This window comes from Habropoda laboriosa, unplaced genomic scaffold (assembly GCF_001263275.1).
Source record: "Habropoda laboriosa isolate 0110345459 unplaced genomic scaffold, ASM126327v1 scaffold41, whole genome shotgun sequence".
In the NCBI taxonomy this organism is placed as follows: Eukaryota; Metazoa; Arthropoda; class Insecta; order Hymenoptera; family Apidae; genus Habropoda; species Habropoda laboriosa.
Window position 1 is genome coordinate 876,010 of NW_017100164.1, and position 19,965 is coordinate 895,974.

The 19,965-nt window shown below is 37.5% G+C and overlaps 1 protein-coding gene across 1 annotated transcript in view; it reads left to right on the forward strand.

Moving 5' to 3' along the window:
• Positions 1-19,965, forward strand: part of LOC108578555 — an 87,628-nt gene that overhangs the window by 54,843 nt on the left and 12,820 nt on the right. Inside the window, exon 9 of the mRNA XM_017941915.1 lies at positions 12,643-12,768. Within this exon, the coding sequence (XP_017797404.1) occupies positions 12,643-12,768 (126 nt within the window). The remainder of the gene's footprint in view (positions 1-12,642; positions 12,769-19,965) is intronic.

A 19,965-nucleotide genomic window follows, 5' to 3' on the forward strand; every position in this document is an offset into this window, starting at 1 on the left:
TGATATAATAAATATTTTTCCAAAATATACTCTTGAAATATTTTTCTTGCTTCTTCATAATCTTTCTTCCATGCTTTTGTACTATTAAAAACTACGAATGAAAACCAGTAATAACACTCCTGCTTTTAATACAATATTTCCCAAAATTTACACTTGAAATCCTTATCATTCCAGAAAATTCTTCGGTAATGTTCGTATTTTACAAAATTTCAATTTTACTTAAACAACTCAAATTTCACACAATTCTACAAAACTCAATTGCAAACAGTCAGCGAGATATTTCAGTAATTAGAACGAAACAAACACCTAAACACACGACGACACAAAAGAATCCAACAAATTCCTCCAATCTTCCGCTGTAATTAAAAGAGTCCAAGTTACAAAATGTCACGAAACTCTCTCCACCTCCTTCACTTTCATCTCTTTCCCCGATCCTCCGCCGTTTTATGGTTCCTATTCGCGAACGAGCTCGACGGGGCTGGCAGGAAACAGTCGCCGAGAGAAACGGGATGATTTAAGGCACCTCGAGGTTCGTGATTCCGATTACAAGTTGACAGTTCCCCGGAATTTCCTCCCTCCGGGGTGGTATAAATGGCCACTGGCTGAAAAGACGGAGAGAAATGCGAGCTCGCGGCGGGAACCGGGATGAATTCATTAATGCAATTATGCCCGGCTCATTATATAATGCACCAGTCGGTTATTTCCGGCCGAGTTGAGAGTTAATTTGGGAGAACGAGAAAAAAATTCGCCGCAGCAATTTATCGGGGCGCATTTCATTGGGCTCAAACGGGAATTAAATGAAATTTCGCGTCAAGACCATGGTTAATTGCGAGTATAACGACGATTAAACTTTTCGTCGGGGATTTCGCGATATCCAGTTCGAACGGTTGTCGATGATAACTTCTGGAATTGTGTTGGATATTTCATCCTCGAGTGAAGTGTCAAAAATGAATCAACATGTAGAGAAGGGATACCCTAGACAGAGCCTGCAGTTCTGGGTAGGAAAAAGGATCTTTTGCTTAGAAGAAGTCGGAGTAGATATTTTTTTGACATGACTTCCTTTAACCCTTCCGAGCATCACCAACCGTCGCGTCGCGTTGTATGCGGCCGACTTCGGTACCGTGTACCGACTCTGCGAATGTGTCACCGCTTTCCTTTCTTAACTATTCAGTATGGTATGTTAAAATCGCAATATTGTCAAAGACTCAAATACTTTATAAATAATTCGATATGTTTAGGGCTCAGTTTCAAGTCGGCCGTAGGAAGCGAACTACTGCAAACGCCGTCGGGTCGGAAGGGTTAACTATTCTTGTCGTGGGTGTTGTAGATTTTGCGGAAATTTGTTTCCTTTTAATCAACGTGGAAGACAACGATTTGTTAATTAATTTTTGTGTCGTTGTTTTAAAATTCATGGAATTTATCGAAAGCATTACGGAAAGTGTTTTGTAACGTCGTTTATAACGAGAATTTTAAAATGCTTTTAATTTTCAATATGTTTTATCGGATACCGAAGCTTCGGGTATCGAGTTTAGCAAATTTTATCGAAACTTCGTAATCTAGTAAGATATTCTTCATTATATAAAAATTCGCCATAAATTCTATTCGAAGTTTCGCTACAGAGTTTGTTGCTTTTTTTATTTATTTATTCGTTTAATTTCAACGTCAATTTTTCCCCTGTTAATCTCGCTTAAGGAACTTCATTCTTCTATGTCAAGAGTTTTCTAGACGTGTGAAGTGTAATTAGAAATACCTTCATTAACTGGGGTTTTCATCGGGACGAGGTAAAATAATGAAAAAAGCTGTGATTAATTTTGCGATGCGGAATAAAGCACGAACGAGCAATACGAATATTCGCCTGGCCCGTAATATCGACTAATTGTGACGAATATTACTTGATTATTCATAACTACCATACCGGGAAAATCATATCCCCGTGATTAACAAGTGAATTAAATCATTGGAAAATAATCGAACCGGTCACGATCGATCGCTTTCCGCGAGTATTACATTAAATCAGAGCTTCCTGTGAAAAATTTTTCATTCTATATAATCGTATGGAAAAAAATGGATTATTTAATCTTTCACGTTACATTTTAATAGCAACGCTTTTAAGAATACTAACAAGCGTTGACCCAATTTTATCTTGCAAACTGTCCTCCTTTCTATCTTCCTCGTTTTTTCGATAGAATAGAACAGGAATTTTTTGATAGAAAAATTATCTTTATGTAGAAACTTTGTGGTAATAATTAAAAGAAAAGGAACAAAAATGCAAACAAAATTATTACCTTAAGAGAAACCTTACATCTGTCCAAAGTAGAGGTTCGGCGACGCAGTTGTAGTGCCGCCATTTTGTAAAGAAATTAAACGAAGAAAATACTTTTATATTCTTTAAGAGTAGTGTGAAAATTTTTCGATCGAGTCAATAATTCTCTTAAAAAAAAAATGCCCAATTTAGGTATCATTTTGAGGGTAGTTTAACCCCGTAAGTTATAAAATTGATGACGACTTAGGAAAAACAAGATGTCGGCACCTAATTCCAGAGTAACCTACATTCCTTAACCCATGCAACTTTCCCATTACCACCCTCGTGCACTATATCCATCGCATAATCCACAAGTCGAGCACAGAAGCAAAGCTTATACATACTGAAAATTCAAAGTCCTCGTTTTCGATTCCATCGAGAACCCGACAGCCCTTGTTTCTCGCAAGTTAGCGGCAAGTATCGAGCGATAAATCGATACGAGCATCACCATTAACGTCCTACCTCCTTACTTGTTCGATCTCACGTTTAATTAGAATCTAGCGTGTCAAAAGTGGAACGTTTCAATGCGTCACGCGACAAGCAAAAACTTCTACAAATCTTTCGCCCGGTGTTCTTAGAAACTCGCCTAGCAAAGTTATCCCTTTTAGAGGCAATGGTTTTCGAGCAGAGGCAAACAATCGGAAGTTGGAGGAGAGATCGTTCGACTTTCAGCTGCAATTTTGGTTTTGCGCGAACTTCTTCTTCTTCTTCTTCTTCTTTCTTCTTTCCTCCTCTTCCTTGTAGGAAACTTTCATCAACGGGGATTAACTTGGGAACAGTTTCACGAATGAGTAAAGAGAGGAGAAAAAGAGTAAAGGGGTTTCTTTCGGTTGGCTCGCGAACATCCGGTGAAATACGCGGAGGACATCGTAAAGACTGGGCAAGAAATTCTGAATTAGTTTCGTCCAGAGTCTTCTTATCGTACAGGCAAGAAATAGCTCATTTTTTGGTATCCATGCCGGACGTTTATTTGTTTTTAAGTTGAACGGGGATAGAGAGAAGTGGTGTGTACCTTGGGAGAGCCATTCTTGGTTCTTCAGTTGCACAGAGGAGTAAAGGTTTCGAGCATTTCTTCTTCTTCTTCAAGGAGCTACTGGATATCCGTTTCATCGTTTCTTTTCTCGCGGGTCATGTTTGAACCGTGATTGCACTAGTACGGAATGTAAGGTTTCTTCTTCCTATCCTCTTGATAATTTCGTCTGATCGTTACGTTGTTCGCTGTCTTTCGTTAATGTTAGAAGCAACGTGTAAGTTTCTACTCTGTGATTATTTTGTAATTACATCTTATTAAATGCAATCTTGGGATTCTTGTGAATTTTGTTTCGCGTTATAACATGGACGGTTGTGATTTACGACGATTAAATGACACGGACTTCGAAGCCTTTCGAATTTTTACTATACAGCGGTGTCGTTCAGCGGGCCTTCTGGCGGGCAAGGGCACTCGCCGATGCCCGCGGGCAATGCTGAGGGCAGTCGCGGGCTCGTGATGTCACACACATTAAAACAGTGTGGGGAAAGACGTTTATGGTTATTACTGGGACTGCGGATTTTTATGCATTTATAGGAAATTTAAAGGTGCAGTATTGCACAGAATGCACGTAATATGAAAAAATACTAAAAAAAAAAAATAAAGTGAAATAATTTCCTACCGAAGTTCTACTTTTTCTACTATATTCTCAAAAATGTAAGTTTACATAAAAATCCGCAGTCTGGTTGTTACATACATGCCCGCCGATTTGTTTGAGCCCGGGGAAGCCCAATGCGCTGCCCGTACGGGCAACAACTGAACGGCGCTCTTACACAGGATGGACAACGTAATTTGGTCACCTTAATTATTTTCGTCACTACTGGACCAATGTAAATTCTTCTTTTTTTGAATACCTTAGTTTAGAAAAGTCTACAGACTGATTGCATTGTATATTTCGTAGGTTATTTTTTTCTTTCAAAGTTTTTAAAATCACCTTTAGCTTTTTAAACGGGATGCTCGATATCTTTTTCTGAATTGCGTAAAAAGGTATTACACCAAAAATATTTGTAAACAATTGAATTTTTCTTTTTAAAATATTTCATACCGCACTTTTTAATATCGTTTTCCCTCTTCCCTCGACCTTTCTTCCAGCAGAATTGGGGTTACAAAAGCAGGACCGTACCTAAAAAGTTACTTTGTGTATTATTTCTATTTTCGTCGGTCAGGATGAACTTCTAACAAGCATCCTCGAACTTTCCGCAATCTTGCTAAGTTTTTACAATGGCCCCGTCCCCGAATGCGAGGAAAATTGTAATTTCTCTCTATTGTCTCTCGTATTTCGCGTTACGCTGCCTAGCTAAATACCGCCAACAATATACAGGACGAGGTTAAATGCGTTCGCCATCCCCCTCTTAGCGATTTCATCGTTATTATGTTTCCTTTATTCTTTTATTTATCTTTCTTCTTTTGTTGCTTTTGTCGAGGCTCGTCTGGACATGATATTTCCCTGAGTCAAGTTTCACCGGCATCGTTATAAGTTCAGGAAATTGTTAGAACAGTAATTATTCACGTTGGAAATTTTTCTTGTGGCGGTCAAAGTACCCTTTTCACTTTTGTGGAACACAGCGTTTATTTTTGTAAGTGTCTCATTACCGGTTAACTTCGTGCACTTTTCACGAGAGCTTGTTGTTTTTCCTCTCTCTCTCTCTGGTTCCGTTTTGAATTGCAGCAATGAACACGAAGGAAAACGTGTGTACGAAAACATTCCAATTGTTCACGTTCCACGGTTATTTATATTTTCTACGGTCACGATCTACTAATTTCATCTTTAAGCCTTTATAAAATATATTAAACGACATTTCTGCTGGTGAAATCTGCGATACGGAATTCAGCGAAATGACTTGTTAATTGTCTGTGGTTGACTGACTCGTTAATCAGTTTTTCTAGGTCGTATTAGGTCATGCTGAAAGCTGTTTATTTCGAAAAAACGTAACTCCGTTGAAATTGAACAATTTTGTTTAAAATAATTTCTATAATGTTCGATACAACGTATTGCAAGAGCATTAATTCCGAATTTCTAAGAGACAGAAATTACCGAAAGACGTTTTCAATATCCTCCTGTTTCCTAAATCGTTTTCGTGCAAGGAAACTGTCAAGTGAGCGGAAAAAGTGAAAATCGTTTAGAGATAAATCGGGGGAATATGGAAGGTGAGTTAGAATTTTAATACCCAGTTCGTGCAATTTTTATAATACTTTGCACGTTCTGTACTGATCAGGTTTCAGTGAGAAACACGAAGAATTGTTAATTACTAAAAACTTACAAGGGAAATTTCTATTGCTAATTCAGTGGATCCTTTTTGGTTTTTTAAAATTTAAAGAAATATTAAAGTGACAAATTGTAATAAACACGCAACGAGTTTTAGCCAGGAAAACTATCAAGAGACTAGTAAATTGTAAAAATTCCAATTTACCTTATCTTACCTAGATTTCCCAATTAAGGCTATCAAGTTTTTAGTACACAATTTCCCCCCTACTCTGAATTTATCGATTATCGTGTGCAATGTAGAGGCATAGAAAAAATTCAACGTGACGTGAATCGTTGTGTCCTCTTTTTCTGCACGGTCCATTTCTTTTTTGTAATAGAGTCGTGGTTTGCGCGCGATGCACGATTTACCGAAATTAATGCCGGCCGTTCAATTTTCCAGTCGCCGAGTCAAATGAATCGTGCAGTCAAACTGATCAAACGTATCAAAATATACACACGATTAATTTCGGTAACTGGCCGAATATATATTTGATATCTATAAACGTGATGAATTATGCATACACAAACCGGGTGGTGCAATGGCGAACGAATTTTATATTTGTCCGGGCAACAAGCTGCAAATGTGGGCAAACGTAATTAGTACTCTGTAATTAAATGAGGCGACACGCATTATACCGTGTTTCTGTGCTACGAAATGTGTTGTATATTGTAAGTAGAAAGTTACGGTTGAAAAGATCGTCACGAAGGAACAAGTAAATAAATGAAAACGAAACACGTTTTACACTCTGACAATAGTGGAGTATTTAAGAGAAAAAAATTTAATTCTTCAAATTTATTCGCCGAATGAAATTATTTGAAATTAATATTGTTACTTATTTTTACTCAAGATAATACGAATCACCAAAGTACACTAAATGTATTATTTAAATTATAAATTAGCTGTATTATCTTCTGAAATGTTTCCTTTATTAAAAGTCACCCTTTGAATTACAAAAAGTCTAATTTTCAGGAAAAGAAGATTATCCTTCAAATTTAGTTGAAATTAGTATTGTTACTTATTTTTCCTCAGGATACCATAAATTGCCAAAGTACACTAAATGTATCATTTAAATTATAAATTAGCTGTATTATCTTCTGAAATGTTTCCTTTATTAAAAGTCACCCTTTGAATTACCAAAAGTCTAATTTTCAAAAAAAGAAAATTATCCTTCAAATCGATAATCCTTAGAAATACACATGTACCAAATGAAATTATTTCACATTAATGTCACTACGTATTTTTACTCAACTCGTTACATTATTTCAATAACAATTTAACCGTACTATCCTCCGAAATGGTTTCCTTATTAACGAGTCACCCGTTGAACATTCACAGCGTAATTTCAGCGTGATTTATGGGTTACAGTGATACCCACTATTGTGATTACGAATACAACGGGTTTCAATATCGTTACATATTATTTGAACAAGCTTGTAACAACACGTTACTGTACGAGAACGTGGAATGTTTTTATTATTGATAGCTTCTCCACGCTACACTGCCAATTAGTACGACTGGCAACAATGAAAATAATGAGATGTCGCTGAGGCAAGCGGAATACTCTAACAGAGAGTGTAGAAACGAAAACACGGGGTACAGAGGAGATGCTAACTAGAAGGCGAAGGGGTTATTATGTGAACAAAGTGATTCGTGTATAGTTTAGTAGGAAATTTCAAACACTGATATACGTATAAAAATTCTTCGTTTCGTACACGGTGTTACCGGATATTAGTAGCGTGTGCCAGATGAAGGGGTGTGTTATCCATTTTGACTTTTAGATTAGACGTTGGCCGTGTGATGGTTTCACGCTGACAGGTGGTTGTTCGTTGTCAAAGTCGAAAACACGTGTGCCAAATCAAAGGGTTATAGACTTAAGACAGCTTATTACATTGCCTTCTCTATCCTGTATGGCGCATAAAGTGGATATCGATCTTTCCGCTTAACGGGTGTTTCGAGAGGTACTACGTGTACATATTTTGATGAAAATTTTATGAGATACGTGAGAGTGAAGGCAACTATGGATAACTATGGATACATTATACAGTAACGAACGTGTAAAATAATTTGACAAACAAAATTCTCAATTTTGTCACTATAGATCTACATTAATTTCTTTTTTATTCAAGTTCTGCAAAATACTTTTGAATCGGAGTATACGATTTTTGAGAAAATTTATGATAAGTGATTTCACATGATTCTATTGCATGATTGATAATAACTTTGCAAGAGTGTCAGATATATACAGATTTTCATACACTTTCATTCAAGCTCTTCAAAAGAATTTTGAATCAGAGTAGAAAATTTTTGAGAAAACTTATGATAAATGATTTCCTATGATTCTACTGTATGATATGACTGATAATAATTTTGCAAGAGTGTAAAATATGAAAAATAGTATCGATATGCAAGCAAGAGGAAGTGAGTACATTCTTAGTAGAATATTAAGCCGAGGTGCAATAAAATAATACAGTTTTCTCTTCTATAATGGATGCTATATGGATGTCGGATCGATGCCTACCATATGTGCACACACGAGACTCATGAAATAGCAGAAAAAGCTGTCTAGCTCAACGATAGACAGATTTTCATACACTTTCATTCAAGCTCTTCAAAAGAATTTTGAATCAGAGTAGAAAATTTTTGAGAAAACTTATGATAAATGATTTCCTATGATTCTACTGTATGATATGACTGATAATAATTTTGCAAGAGTGTAAAATATGAAAAATAGTATCGATATGCAAGCAAGAGGAAGTGAGTACATTCTTAGTAGAATATTAAGCCGAGGTGCAATAAAATAATACAGTTTTCTCTTCTATAATGGATGCTATATGGATGTCGGATCGATGCCTACCATATGTGCACACACGAGACTCATGAAATAGCAGAAAAAGCTGTCTAGCTCAACGGAGAGTCGTCAGATTTGTATCGAAGTTTCACAATGAATAACGTGGAACATTATAAATCGTTTAGTTGCGGATCTCGATTGGGCAAACAGTGTTGTTTCTCCCCCTCCCTTATACGAACTTCTTTCAGACAGAGATTAATTACCGAATAGCGAGCCACTTGAAATTTTTACCTTGACATGCACGAACAGCTTTATCTCCGCGGGAAGAAACGAGTCGGTTAAAAGTTGTAAAAGTTGTGCGTGACTTCGCGAAGGGTAGAGTAGAGCAGACAACACGAAGTCTAAGAAACTTGACGATTTTTTAATTCATTCTAAAGCAAATACTTATACCTACATTTCAATCTGATGCAGCACAAAATATTACAATATTTACTTCGCGTCGCTCTCTCCCGATAAACTAAGGTCCGGAGAGTTCCACTAAAGTCGTGTGATAATTGCAGTGTTCGAAAGCTAAACGAGTTCTCTTTTGGAGTGTCTATGCTCGCTCTTTTATTATCTAGGTGTGTTTTCTCATTGGTGGTTCGACTGTGCAGAAGGTGGAAGAAGTGTGTGGTTTTTCTGTCTGATGATGTGGAAGTGGGGAAATTGTTGTTAAATTTGTTATATTGCTGTGCGCATAGGATTACTGGTGTCGAGGGTCTGTTTCATGGTCTTGACGCATGTGGTGTCCGGGTGTAGAGTCTTCGAAATTTTTACTGTAATAAAGCAATCGACGGGCTATACCGGCTAAGACTTCTCTTTACAAATACTGTTTCTATGGAAAAGGCCGATGTATTGTTCGGTCGTCGGTACGCCCGAACATAATCGTTAGACTTTTTCATAATATTTTCTTCTAAGAAGAATGAATTATCATTTATTGATTCCGGAGAAAAAAAAGGTGTTCCGTCGCGTACATCAGAATTTAGGGATCTTGGAACACAAAGTTACAGGAAATGATCAAAATTTGCGGCTTTCAGCAGTCAGACATTCGTTTTGAAACACTGTGCGGTGCCACGACGGCACTTCAAGCTTCACGCAACCGAAAGGGTGAAAATTTCGGCCATTTGATAATTTTCTATTTATACCCCGGTTAGTTTCGGCAAAGAACGTTGCATAATCTGAAACACTTGGACTATAACGTATATGCATAAGTACAAATGTACGTGCTTAATGCAGGACGTGAGAATTTCGGTTTACGTTAATGCCATGTTCCGCAAAACGATTAGAGGTTCATGTTCTAGAAGAGTTGAGGAGGATAAGCCGAGGGATGAAGGGAGGATATAGTGAACGATAAAGCCGTTTATAGAGGTGGTTATGTCTGAGGAAGAATAGATCAAATAAAGTACTCGTGCTTCTGCGGAATGTGGGACAGATGAAGCGAAATGTTTCCAGGTGAAAATGCTTCAGACGTCTGAAAAAGTATTCCTCTAAAACAGGAATAAACTTTCACAAAGAGGAGTCTTTATTTTGAAGATTCTCACTTATCGCTACTTGTCACTCTTGCTGATTAAATATTCAATACTTTGCGCTATAAATACTTTATTCTCATCCTGGCTAGGTAGCCTAGCAATAATTAATCTACTGCAATTAGTCTCCTCTCCTATTTTCCATTGCTTTTGACTCCATGAAAAACATTCACTTCTGTGAAACTTTTAAGTAGTGCTATACTTCCAACATGAAAATTGCTTCATAATAGATTTCAATTCCTGCTTCTCCCGTAAAAATATAAAATTATATCTACCATAATTTTTCTACCGATGTAAATACCCTAAATTCACCACGTACTCTAAAATAAGAGCACTATTGTTTGCCGCCCTTGGGAGCATTTTGAGTACCCAGACTTGAGTGTCTATACTTTCGTTCAGCAACGATATCTGTTCTCTATCCAAAACTACCAGATAGGCGCTAGAACAAGCCAGTCAAATTACGCGAGGACTCTCGACTGGGACTTGAATCCCACCTGACCTAAGGATTCTTTCACTTGAGTTTCGCTTTCTACGCGTTAGTAACGGCGATACCAACGTCTGTACGAAATTTCAGCCCGAATAGAACGACTATCCTAAACTTTTGAACGTTGCTATACCTCCGCCATGAAAATAAATCCCCCGGGTATTCCCTTCACGTTCAGAGATATCAATTCGCCGTAAGAATGCAGAGAAAAGCAACAAAAGAACCGTACCGACGCGACGTACAAAAATCAAGCAGCATTGTATCGATTCACCGGGAGGAGAGCCTCGCGAACGTTGAAGGGTTGCGCGGAAAAGGGACGTTTCGTTGCTCGTCTATTCTGTCCGGGAGTCATTATCGCGTGGATAGTCCCCGTCGTACGGCGTATCGCGTCCGTGGCTCGTGAAAGCGGCGGAAGTCGAGCACTCTTGGCGGTCATTGAAAGCGCTCGAGGCAATCGCAATCTCGCCGACCCTTGTACGTCTATTTCGGTCAATTTAACGCCATCGCGTGGACAATTGACCGGCCAGCCGGTGGCTGGCTAGCGAAAGAATGCCAGCCGTGTACACGAGAGCGGTGATTGTATGCGAATGAAAGGGGACAGCTGTCGTTTTTCTCTCGACCAAGACCACGACAGTTGGAAGGTCAGACGCGTTATCAGACACGCGTACATTGGTGAGGAAGAACTTGAACTTCGCGGTGGTGGCTGATCGATGAGGATGAAAAGGTGGAGAAGGAAATGCTTGTTACCGGGGAGGAAGAACGAGGGAGAGACGGTTTTGGCGACGGTCGACGTTGCTGGAAGTCTGTTTTTCTAAATTTTGTAGGTGATACGGAAAGTGTTGATATGTTCACTGTTCAAGGAGTATAAGTACAGAATTCAGGTTTTTGAAATGCATCATTGAGATTTTTAGATATCTGTCTTAAAGTAGATTTATAAAACGCTATAAATGGATCAATTTCTCTTCAGAAATGCTATAACAGACGTTTCACGAATTAAAATAATTGTATACGTTCTACGAAAAGGGTAACTTACCATTTTATATTTATTAGTCGAAAAGTTACGGCAGTTTTTTCCAACGTAACGCGATTGAAGGAAGAGACGCGAAATCATTCCGTGTGAACCGCGGCTCCAAACGTTCCGACGCAAATGTGTTAATTTAATGACAAAGATTTTCGATATTACTGGAAATCCTTTTCCCAAATTTTGTAGATTGTGTAGCGACTGTTAATAAATGAACTTAATAACAAACTATCTCGCATTTTTTGGGATGCAATTTTTAAATTTAAATAGCACTCTTATTTAATTCAAATATATTTCTGTATTAAAGAAAAAAAAATACGTGTGTATGTGAACGAGTTCAAACTGTCTCGAGTCATGTGTGGTTCAGCGGACAGAGAAGATTCTCTGTAAAAAAATATGGGATACGGTAGAAATGCATTGATTTTAAGACGTGAGATGCATTGAGTTGCGAGGAAGATTTTAGAATTGATGGCTTGAGGAGAGGAATGGTGGATGGAGGTCGTATATTGTGCAAAGATTATTCGATTTTCTGGAAAAGACACATCTCAAAAATCGTTAACTTTGAGATATCTACGAAAGATCGTTCTACAATGTCACAATTCAAAGTATGACTGTCTTAACCCAATTTTTAATAGTAAGCAATACACAAACAATATTTCATTAGAGTCCCTTTAAACCTCAATACTATAATCTAAATTGTAAAAGGAAAACAATTTTCTCATGGTTAACCGATTTTCTGAAAAATTTACTTTTTTCAGTTGTGTCACCCTTATTATTTTAATCTCGTCGAATTGAGTTAGACATCGGTAGTTCAACCCATCCAAAGAACCATTAAAAATTCTGCACACGTCCACGTACACACCTATACATTTACACACATACATTACCGAATGGATGATTAATTACTATCTAGTCGTAACAAATGGCTCTTAATCTTCTTTTTCATGCAACACGTAGCCACGTATAACGCGATACACGACGTCAAGCTGGTCCACAGACGTGTCCTTACTTTCGCGTTCATTACGGTGGCATCGGTAAACCGAGCACGCGGCGACTGCTTCTGAAAATTTTATCGCGGCCAGAGAGGGAAAGAAATCGTATTCCGTTCGCGTATGTCGCGATCGTTTAGAGGGGGACCGTCCCTCCCTGTGCTTCTTTCTCATGCGTAAAACGTGAAATAATCACGTGTGTGCACGTGTGTTTGCTTAGATATCAACGAGTGTACGATCGACAACGGCGGATGCTCGGAGGTTTGCGAGAACACAGATGGAAGCTTCTTCTGCGCGTGTGACGGCGACGAGAAAGCTCTGACTTCCGATGGAAAATCATGCGTGGGTGAGTTTCTATCTATCTTATTCTATGTTGGTATTTTCAAGGATTTTCTGATGCAGAGTAAATCTGGGAGTGATGGACCACTCTTTTCTAAAGGTAGAATTGTCTTTTAAAGGTAGAATGTAGTGTATCGACTGGGTCATTGGTGACCCAGGCCAAACTTCACTCTTGCATATTTTCGAAAAGAACTTTTATTTTTATGGAAAATTTTGAAACATTTGACTTAACGAGCAATTGTATAATGTAGTAGAAACTTTGATAGATGCTCCAGAATTTTTTCAGATTTTTTGAAATCTTCAAACAGTAAAAAAGTTAGACTTGGACACAAACGAACTACTTTGCCTACAGAGTGTGAAAAAATATACCTACCGAGGGTTAAATGAAGTTACAGCAATAATGTTAAATAACACAGAAATTATAATATTTTTTTCAAAAATAAGCATATGAAAAATTATGACAATGGTCCAACTACCTCATACCTGCACTGTGGATTAATTGAACCAAAACGCACGAAAAACAAAAAACGCAATAAAGTATATATTAGGTGTAGAAATGAATTCTTTCTGACTGGATTCGCATAATTAATTCGATGTTACCGAGTTTCTATCACGACGGTATTTGCAAACTGCCAGAAAATTGGCAAAAGGTCATCGTCAACAATAATAAGAATTATTTCGACGATTGATCTGTTTTCATTTTTTCCGACTGTACACAAAAGTCGGAAAGAATTCATTTCTACACCTAATACAACAATTATTCGAACAAACACTAGAAACCAATAAAACTTTGTTAAAAAATCTAACGACGATACCGGGAATGTTTTATTTACTCGTCAGTCCTCGAGATATTTTCCCAGACCTTACTTCCGTTCGAATCCACGTTCCCCAGGACCATACATCATTCGCGTGTCTGGGAAACGCAATATGTTCCGGTGACGCGGGGGAAATTTCTCGGCCACGACGTAATAATGTTATCGCGGACACACGCTCCCGAGCATTTTCGTGACGAGCATCCTTTTTTGCGATTAATACTTATACGCTTGAATAATACGGTCCCTTTATTACCACGCCTCCACGGGACAACGATAAATTCGTCCGCGTTTCTTGCAGTCGGATTAATTCACCTCTGGCCATCCTCTTCTAGCGTTATGCAGAGTAAACTTCACTCGTTCGAGACTATCTTCCTCTCTTTTTCCGCTGTGCTTCGTTGAACGACTTTTTCCACACGTATCGCCACCGGTGAAATTTTTTCAAAAACTACGTAGCAACATCTGAACTAGCGAGCTTCTGCTGTGATGAATTGTTTATACGCTTAAGTTTCGATGTTTTGTAACGAACAGCAGTGGATCATTTGCAGTCATTTTATTTTGTCCATTTTTATAGACAGAGTGTTTCAAGAACGTACACTTCCGTTCAGAAGTATTAGGACACCTATTACGTTCGTAGAAAAAGTATTACACGATTTAAATTACATTTCTTCGTCAAAGTTAGTATCCTGCATCGGTAAAAATATACAGGGTGTTCATACTTAGTTTTCAGCGTATTTCTCGTGAGTGGTGGATTTGTGAGAAAAGCAGGGAAGGACAAAGTTTCGTTATTTTTCATACTCAATAGGATAGCTTGAATAGATTTTTTAAATTTGCAATAATTTCCCCATTTGTTAAATTAATAGATGTAATTTTTTCTACAACTCATTTTCAAACTGAATTTCGCGACAGTATTTGCATTGCATTATCAACGGCACGCTGTTACCATCTTATTTTTAAAACGGACGCATTTTTCAAAGGATTCTAGAGAGAAAGAAAAATTCAGTAGCTGATCTGAAAGTAACTTCTAAAAGTTGCTACAAAAAGTATCGTCGGAAGTGTAAAAGGCGTTACTAACGAAGTGTAGCTGTTACAGAGAACTATTTCGAAGAGGCTAATTTTAATTTCCAATAAGTTTTTATCAACTAACTTCGTGCTTACTATTCTTTCGCTAATTTCGATCGAAGATCTGCGTAATCTTGAATAGAATTGAAGCTTCGCAGCTTCTCAGGTGTTTATGGTGTAAAGAAAGTTCGACACGGGAAGAATTGCTCTTTAATTCGTATCAGTTGTAACCTGATGGAATTAGGTCTCGAACTGGCAGAGGTATTATTCCGATTTCGTTTGCCGCTCGTTCGAATTTTTGTTGCCGGAGTTTACCCTCTCGTTTGCATAAACTTATCGGGGCAATAAGAGAGACACAAGAAGCTCCAGCGTGGAAATTTGCATCGGCCGGGAATACGCTAACGTTTTACAAGTTTCTCGAGGAATATGAAATCAAGTGACCCAGATTGCGATTGTTTGCACAGTTATGTCGCCTCGACTCGCCTTGCCACGACGAGCCGATAATTGCCGAATTTCATTAAATCATTAATGGAGATAGCTTCCGACGTAAATTTTCAAAAAATTCCACCGCGTAAGAGATATTTCAATTTGGAGAAACAATGCCTCCATAGTACCCTTCTTTTTCTATCTCTCTGTCTTTTTCTATTCAGAATAGTGATATTTTTCCAACTATTTCAGAGTTGTGTAGGATCAACTATTATTTCGTAACGTGTGAAATATTTAACAGAAATATAAGTGACAATTTTCTCACATTTCTAACGCACGAAGCAGTAGAATTTTTCAACAAAATTAACAACGAAGAGTGAAGAATAATACGAGATATTTCTCGTATAGGACGAACTATTATTTTGTAACGTGTGAAATATTTAAGTAATAATTTTTTCAGATTTCTAATAAAGTAGTGCAATTTTTTAACCCTTTACAATGCCACGTGACTTGTAAGTTGCTATATTTTATAAACTTCATTTCCCTAATATTCGTCAATTTCTTTATTCCCTAATATTTACAAATATTTCATTGTTAATAATTCCGTTAAAATGTGAAATTACAATTAACCGTAATGTTCTCTTTCCGTGAACGAAGAAATATCGGGTTATAAAGTCTTAACAAAATTAATCACGAAGAATAATACAACGTTCTTCTACAAATGTTTCACAAAATAATGTTTGTTTTACGAAATTTTTCATCAAATTTAAATTTCCCGCATCTTTTTATTGGATATTGTAAAAGTTGCGAAATAAAAAAATCTGGTTGTATCGGCTCGTGCCGAACAATGCATTGTTCTTTCAACTCTGTCATGTAAAAATTCTCGTCTATGAATATTCACAAATATCAATATGAATTCTCCTGTAAATTTGATTATTGCCATAGTATTGTGTGCTCTTCTAGAGTAATTAATATCGAGCCTTACTACTGCGGAGAGGTTTTCAATTTTAGCAATCTAGGATATTCCGTAACTGGTGCTTCCAGTTTCACGTGATTTGTATCGGTTTCTACGAGTTCAGGATGATTTGCATCGATTATGATGCGATACGGAAGTGACAATATGAAATAGGGTATCACGAACGTGTATTCTACTAACATGTTTCGTCGTACGAAATGGCTCATTAGGTGAATCAAAATGTTCTCGTGTAAGAAACACGGAAAACTTTCTTTTAGAAAGAAAATCTACAACGTATTTTATTATTTACACTAACGAGAAAAACAGACAGACTGTTGCACGATCTATTGCAGAGACAGACTGACTCGCTTTTGTTGCTCGCCCCTTATTTATATACTATGTATTCGGACAAGTTCTCGGTTATTCCAAACAAAACAAAAGTGAATATGTTTATATACCTTCCGCGGTTCGAGAAATTTCCCGAATGCTCCGAAAAGAAATAGAAAATTCCTAACACTTGTAAACATCGAAGAAGATAGAAACATGAATAATTTAATAAAAATGTTCTTTTACACTTAACTATTTTAATTGAAATCTTTAACCTAATTTTAGAGCTTCACTTTGGAAAATCTTAATTTTCGTGTGACAGAATATGTTTTGAAAAAAGAATATTATGCATTTTACACATATTTAACAATAGAACTACCGACTGGGTCGAAATGTCCCATTAGCATCTTTCGAAAAAACGTGAACGTTCAGTACTGGTAAGTATCATCGTTTGTAACTTCCCGAATTTATTTTCTACATGTATGCTTCCATTTGTATCGATACGAATCGAATTTTCCAATCACGGTTTACTTACATAAAAATTCACTTTTGGAAAGTCACTAACGGGTCACTTTGACTCGGCTGGTAGTTCTAGTGTTAATATTAAAATTCTTTTCGAATAAAAACTTTTCTCATTATCCATCTTAAACTTTCTTATCTCACTACCCTGCACTACTCCAATCGATTCCTCATTTCAAAACAATTCTATTTTAATAATTTCGAGTAACGAAATATCCTTAAAATTGCCAATTTTCCAAAAATTCTCGCTTATCTTACAGTGATTCCTTTAACCAAACAGAGCGCATCCTTCCTCTCAAATCCAAATCCAACCTAATTCAACTAAACCAAATACCTCAATCTCCTCCGACTTCCTCATATTCTCCACTGAATCGCACAATTCCCCGAGCAAACGAGGCACCGGTTAGGACTTAAAGAGCACTTCATAACAATAATAAGATTAATCACTATGAAAATCGGCAAATCGATCGAGGGTATGCAGCCGAGGGTATCGCTGATTCGAGCAAGCTTCTCCGTTCGTATTATATAAAGTCAAGTGACCCGGTTTACAACGATATTCAAGCAGATCGTGGTCCTGGCACGTTGCAACGAGGCACAAGCACGGGCGTCGGGACGCGTCGATATTCGCGGCGCCATGCAGAACCGTCACGGTGCTGATCTCCGCGAATGCAACACCGATACCGTGTCGTCGTTAACATCCGCGATTCATATATTATGCAGACATCGGGGATAACAGACGCGTGCATATCCACCGGTTCGGACGATAAATGCTCTCGGTAGACGTCGCGGCATCGAGATTACGCCCGGTCCGTATCGACTCCTCGATGTGACGATCGCGTCGCCGCTCAGAGGTAGCCGACAGAAATTTCAACTGTGGCTCGAACCGGGTATAGCACGCGTGTCAGGGAAAATCTAGCCAATTGTAAGCGGATTAAAGGATTCGCGGGAATCGTACGAATGATCGATGCGTCGCTTCGAAAATGCTCTCGATGAATACTCGTACCGCAGCTACGTCTTCTCCCTTCCGGAGAGATTCCTTCCTTATTTTTCTTGTCGTTTGTTTTGCGGAAGAATGACGTAATAATTGAGCATCAGTTGAGCCATTTAAAAGCCAAAATGATTAATTCTACTTTGAGAAATTATTGGAATTTTAGTGTCAAAGCACATACTTGGTGCTTAACTCTTCATAAATTTCATAAATTTCATTTGAGGGAGTTAGTCATTTTGGCTTGTGAGTGGTCCAATTTTGTTTCGCATGTGAGTAATGGCTATTAGGTTGGTGCAAATGAAATGTCGCACGTTTAACAGCTGAAATTGGCCAGTTGATACTATAAACTCCCTCTGTTCTAAAATAAGTCTCACGTTTGCACACTTTTGTTTAGAATATTAACAGTTTTTCTTCAGTTTTGATAGAACTATAAGGCAACCTAAGAATGCCACTCGATCGTCTTTCATTATTAACAAAGGCTGGTAAAAAATCGAAGAAAGGAGTTCTGTTGGAAGCGCAAACGAGTTAATTCTGTGGCAATGTTTATGGCTGTGTACACAGGGGTGGATTATTTTCTTCACGATGAATTTGCTATACTTGTTTAAGAAGAAAATGATAGTGAAAATTGGAAGGTAGATGTACGGTTATTTTTTATCGTTTTATTTCACGTTTGAGCGATGTAGTTTTAGTCCGCCCGCATATTGGACCACTTATGGCAGGCGGTGGTAGCAACTACCAGCAGCGAGATTATCTTACCGACGATTTTATACGAAGTCTGCAGATACAGTTACTCACGTAGCGCAACTAACTTTTATGCTATAGTAGTTCTGACATTGGTGACTGATATCTTTGTACGAGCCATTTCTACGTCAAATTGCGCACTCTCTGCCGTTTCAAATGGATTTTCTGGACTTGGAAGAATTGGCCAGCAGTAGAATACCTCCGAAATTGAAATTGAATTTTTAGCAGTGAATATCGCTGTTTATATATTTATTGATAATAATAAATATTTTTGGTACTGATTTAAAAAGTGCGCTCTTTCTAAAGTGTGTTAGCCTAGTTTACTTGATTTTGCGACACTTTGATATTTAATATCTTGCAAACCGTTCAACATAGGAGACTCAAATTTCACGCGAGTTAATTTCTCACGTCTACCGTACACATGAAATTTTCAAATTTCACTGGTCTTGGTTTATAATTTAAAAATGACAATGTCCGTAAATTTGTAAAATTCACCAGTGTCTGTTTATAAAATTTTACACAATTTAATTTCTCGTGCCTACCGACAATAAACATGCTGAAAAAAATCGGTGACATTTTCAATAAATTGTCACTTTTTCGCGACAGTGAAAGATAATTTTCTTTTTGGAGAAGAAATTCTACAAAATCTACATTTTCTCAATTTCACTGCTTCCCTTTACGAATAAGTGAATGTTACATTGGCGAAGACATGAATTTACACGGATGAAGTTGTCCCACTAGCTTCAACTCGCGTCAATCCGCTTAGACCAGCCTGAATTCCCATTGATCCATTACTGGCCACTTCTAGCCGGTTACAAGTGGCCAAGTACACTGGCAGCTTTAAGTGGATTCTGCTACTTTAACGGCATTGGGATTGTATGAACTGTACTTTCAATAATTCACATAGATTTAACGCGTTGCAAAATTTTTTATCTCGATATCCCTTATTTCTCCCTTCAATTTTCATCTTATGTTTAACTGAATCGTAACTGAAACTTTCGAATGTCTTAAATTCTGCAAATAAACGATTCTAGTGTATTTAAATAATGATTCCAATATAATAAAACATTTTCTTGCGTTATCTTCGATATTTAGAATTGGCTCAGAAATATTCACGCTCTGAATCAATTTCGTGTGAATTAGTTGAAAAGAAACTTCACTTCAGCAAGTCTATTATACGTGATTATGATACAAGAGTGTGTGTGACACGAGAATCGCTCGTGTAACAATCGAAAAGACAGAATTTTACGCAACTTTCGTGGACGAAGCTACTTCGAGTTATACAGGGTGTCATATAACCAGCGGTACAAGTGGGAAGATGGTAATTCTATATGAAAAATTTAATGGAAAATGTATTGTAGAAGAAAATTGTTT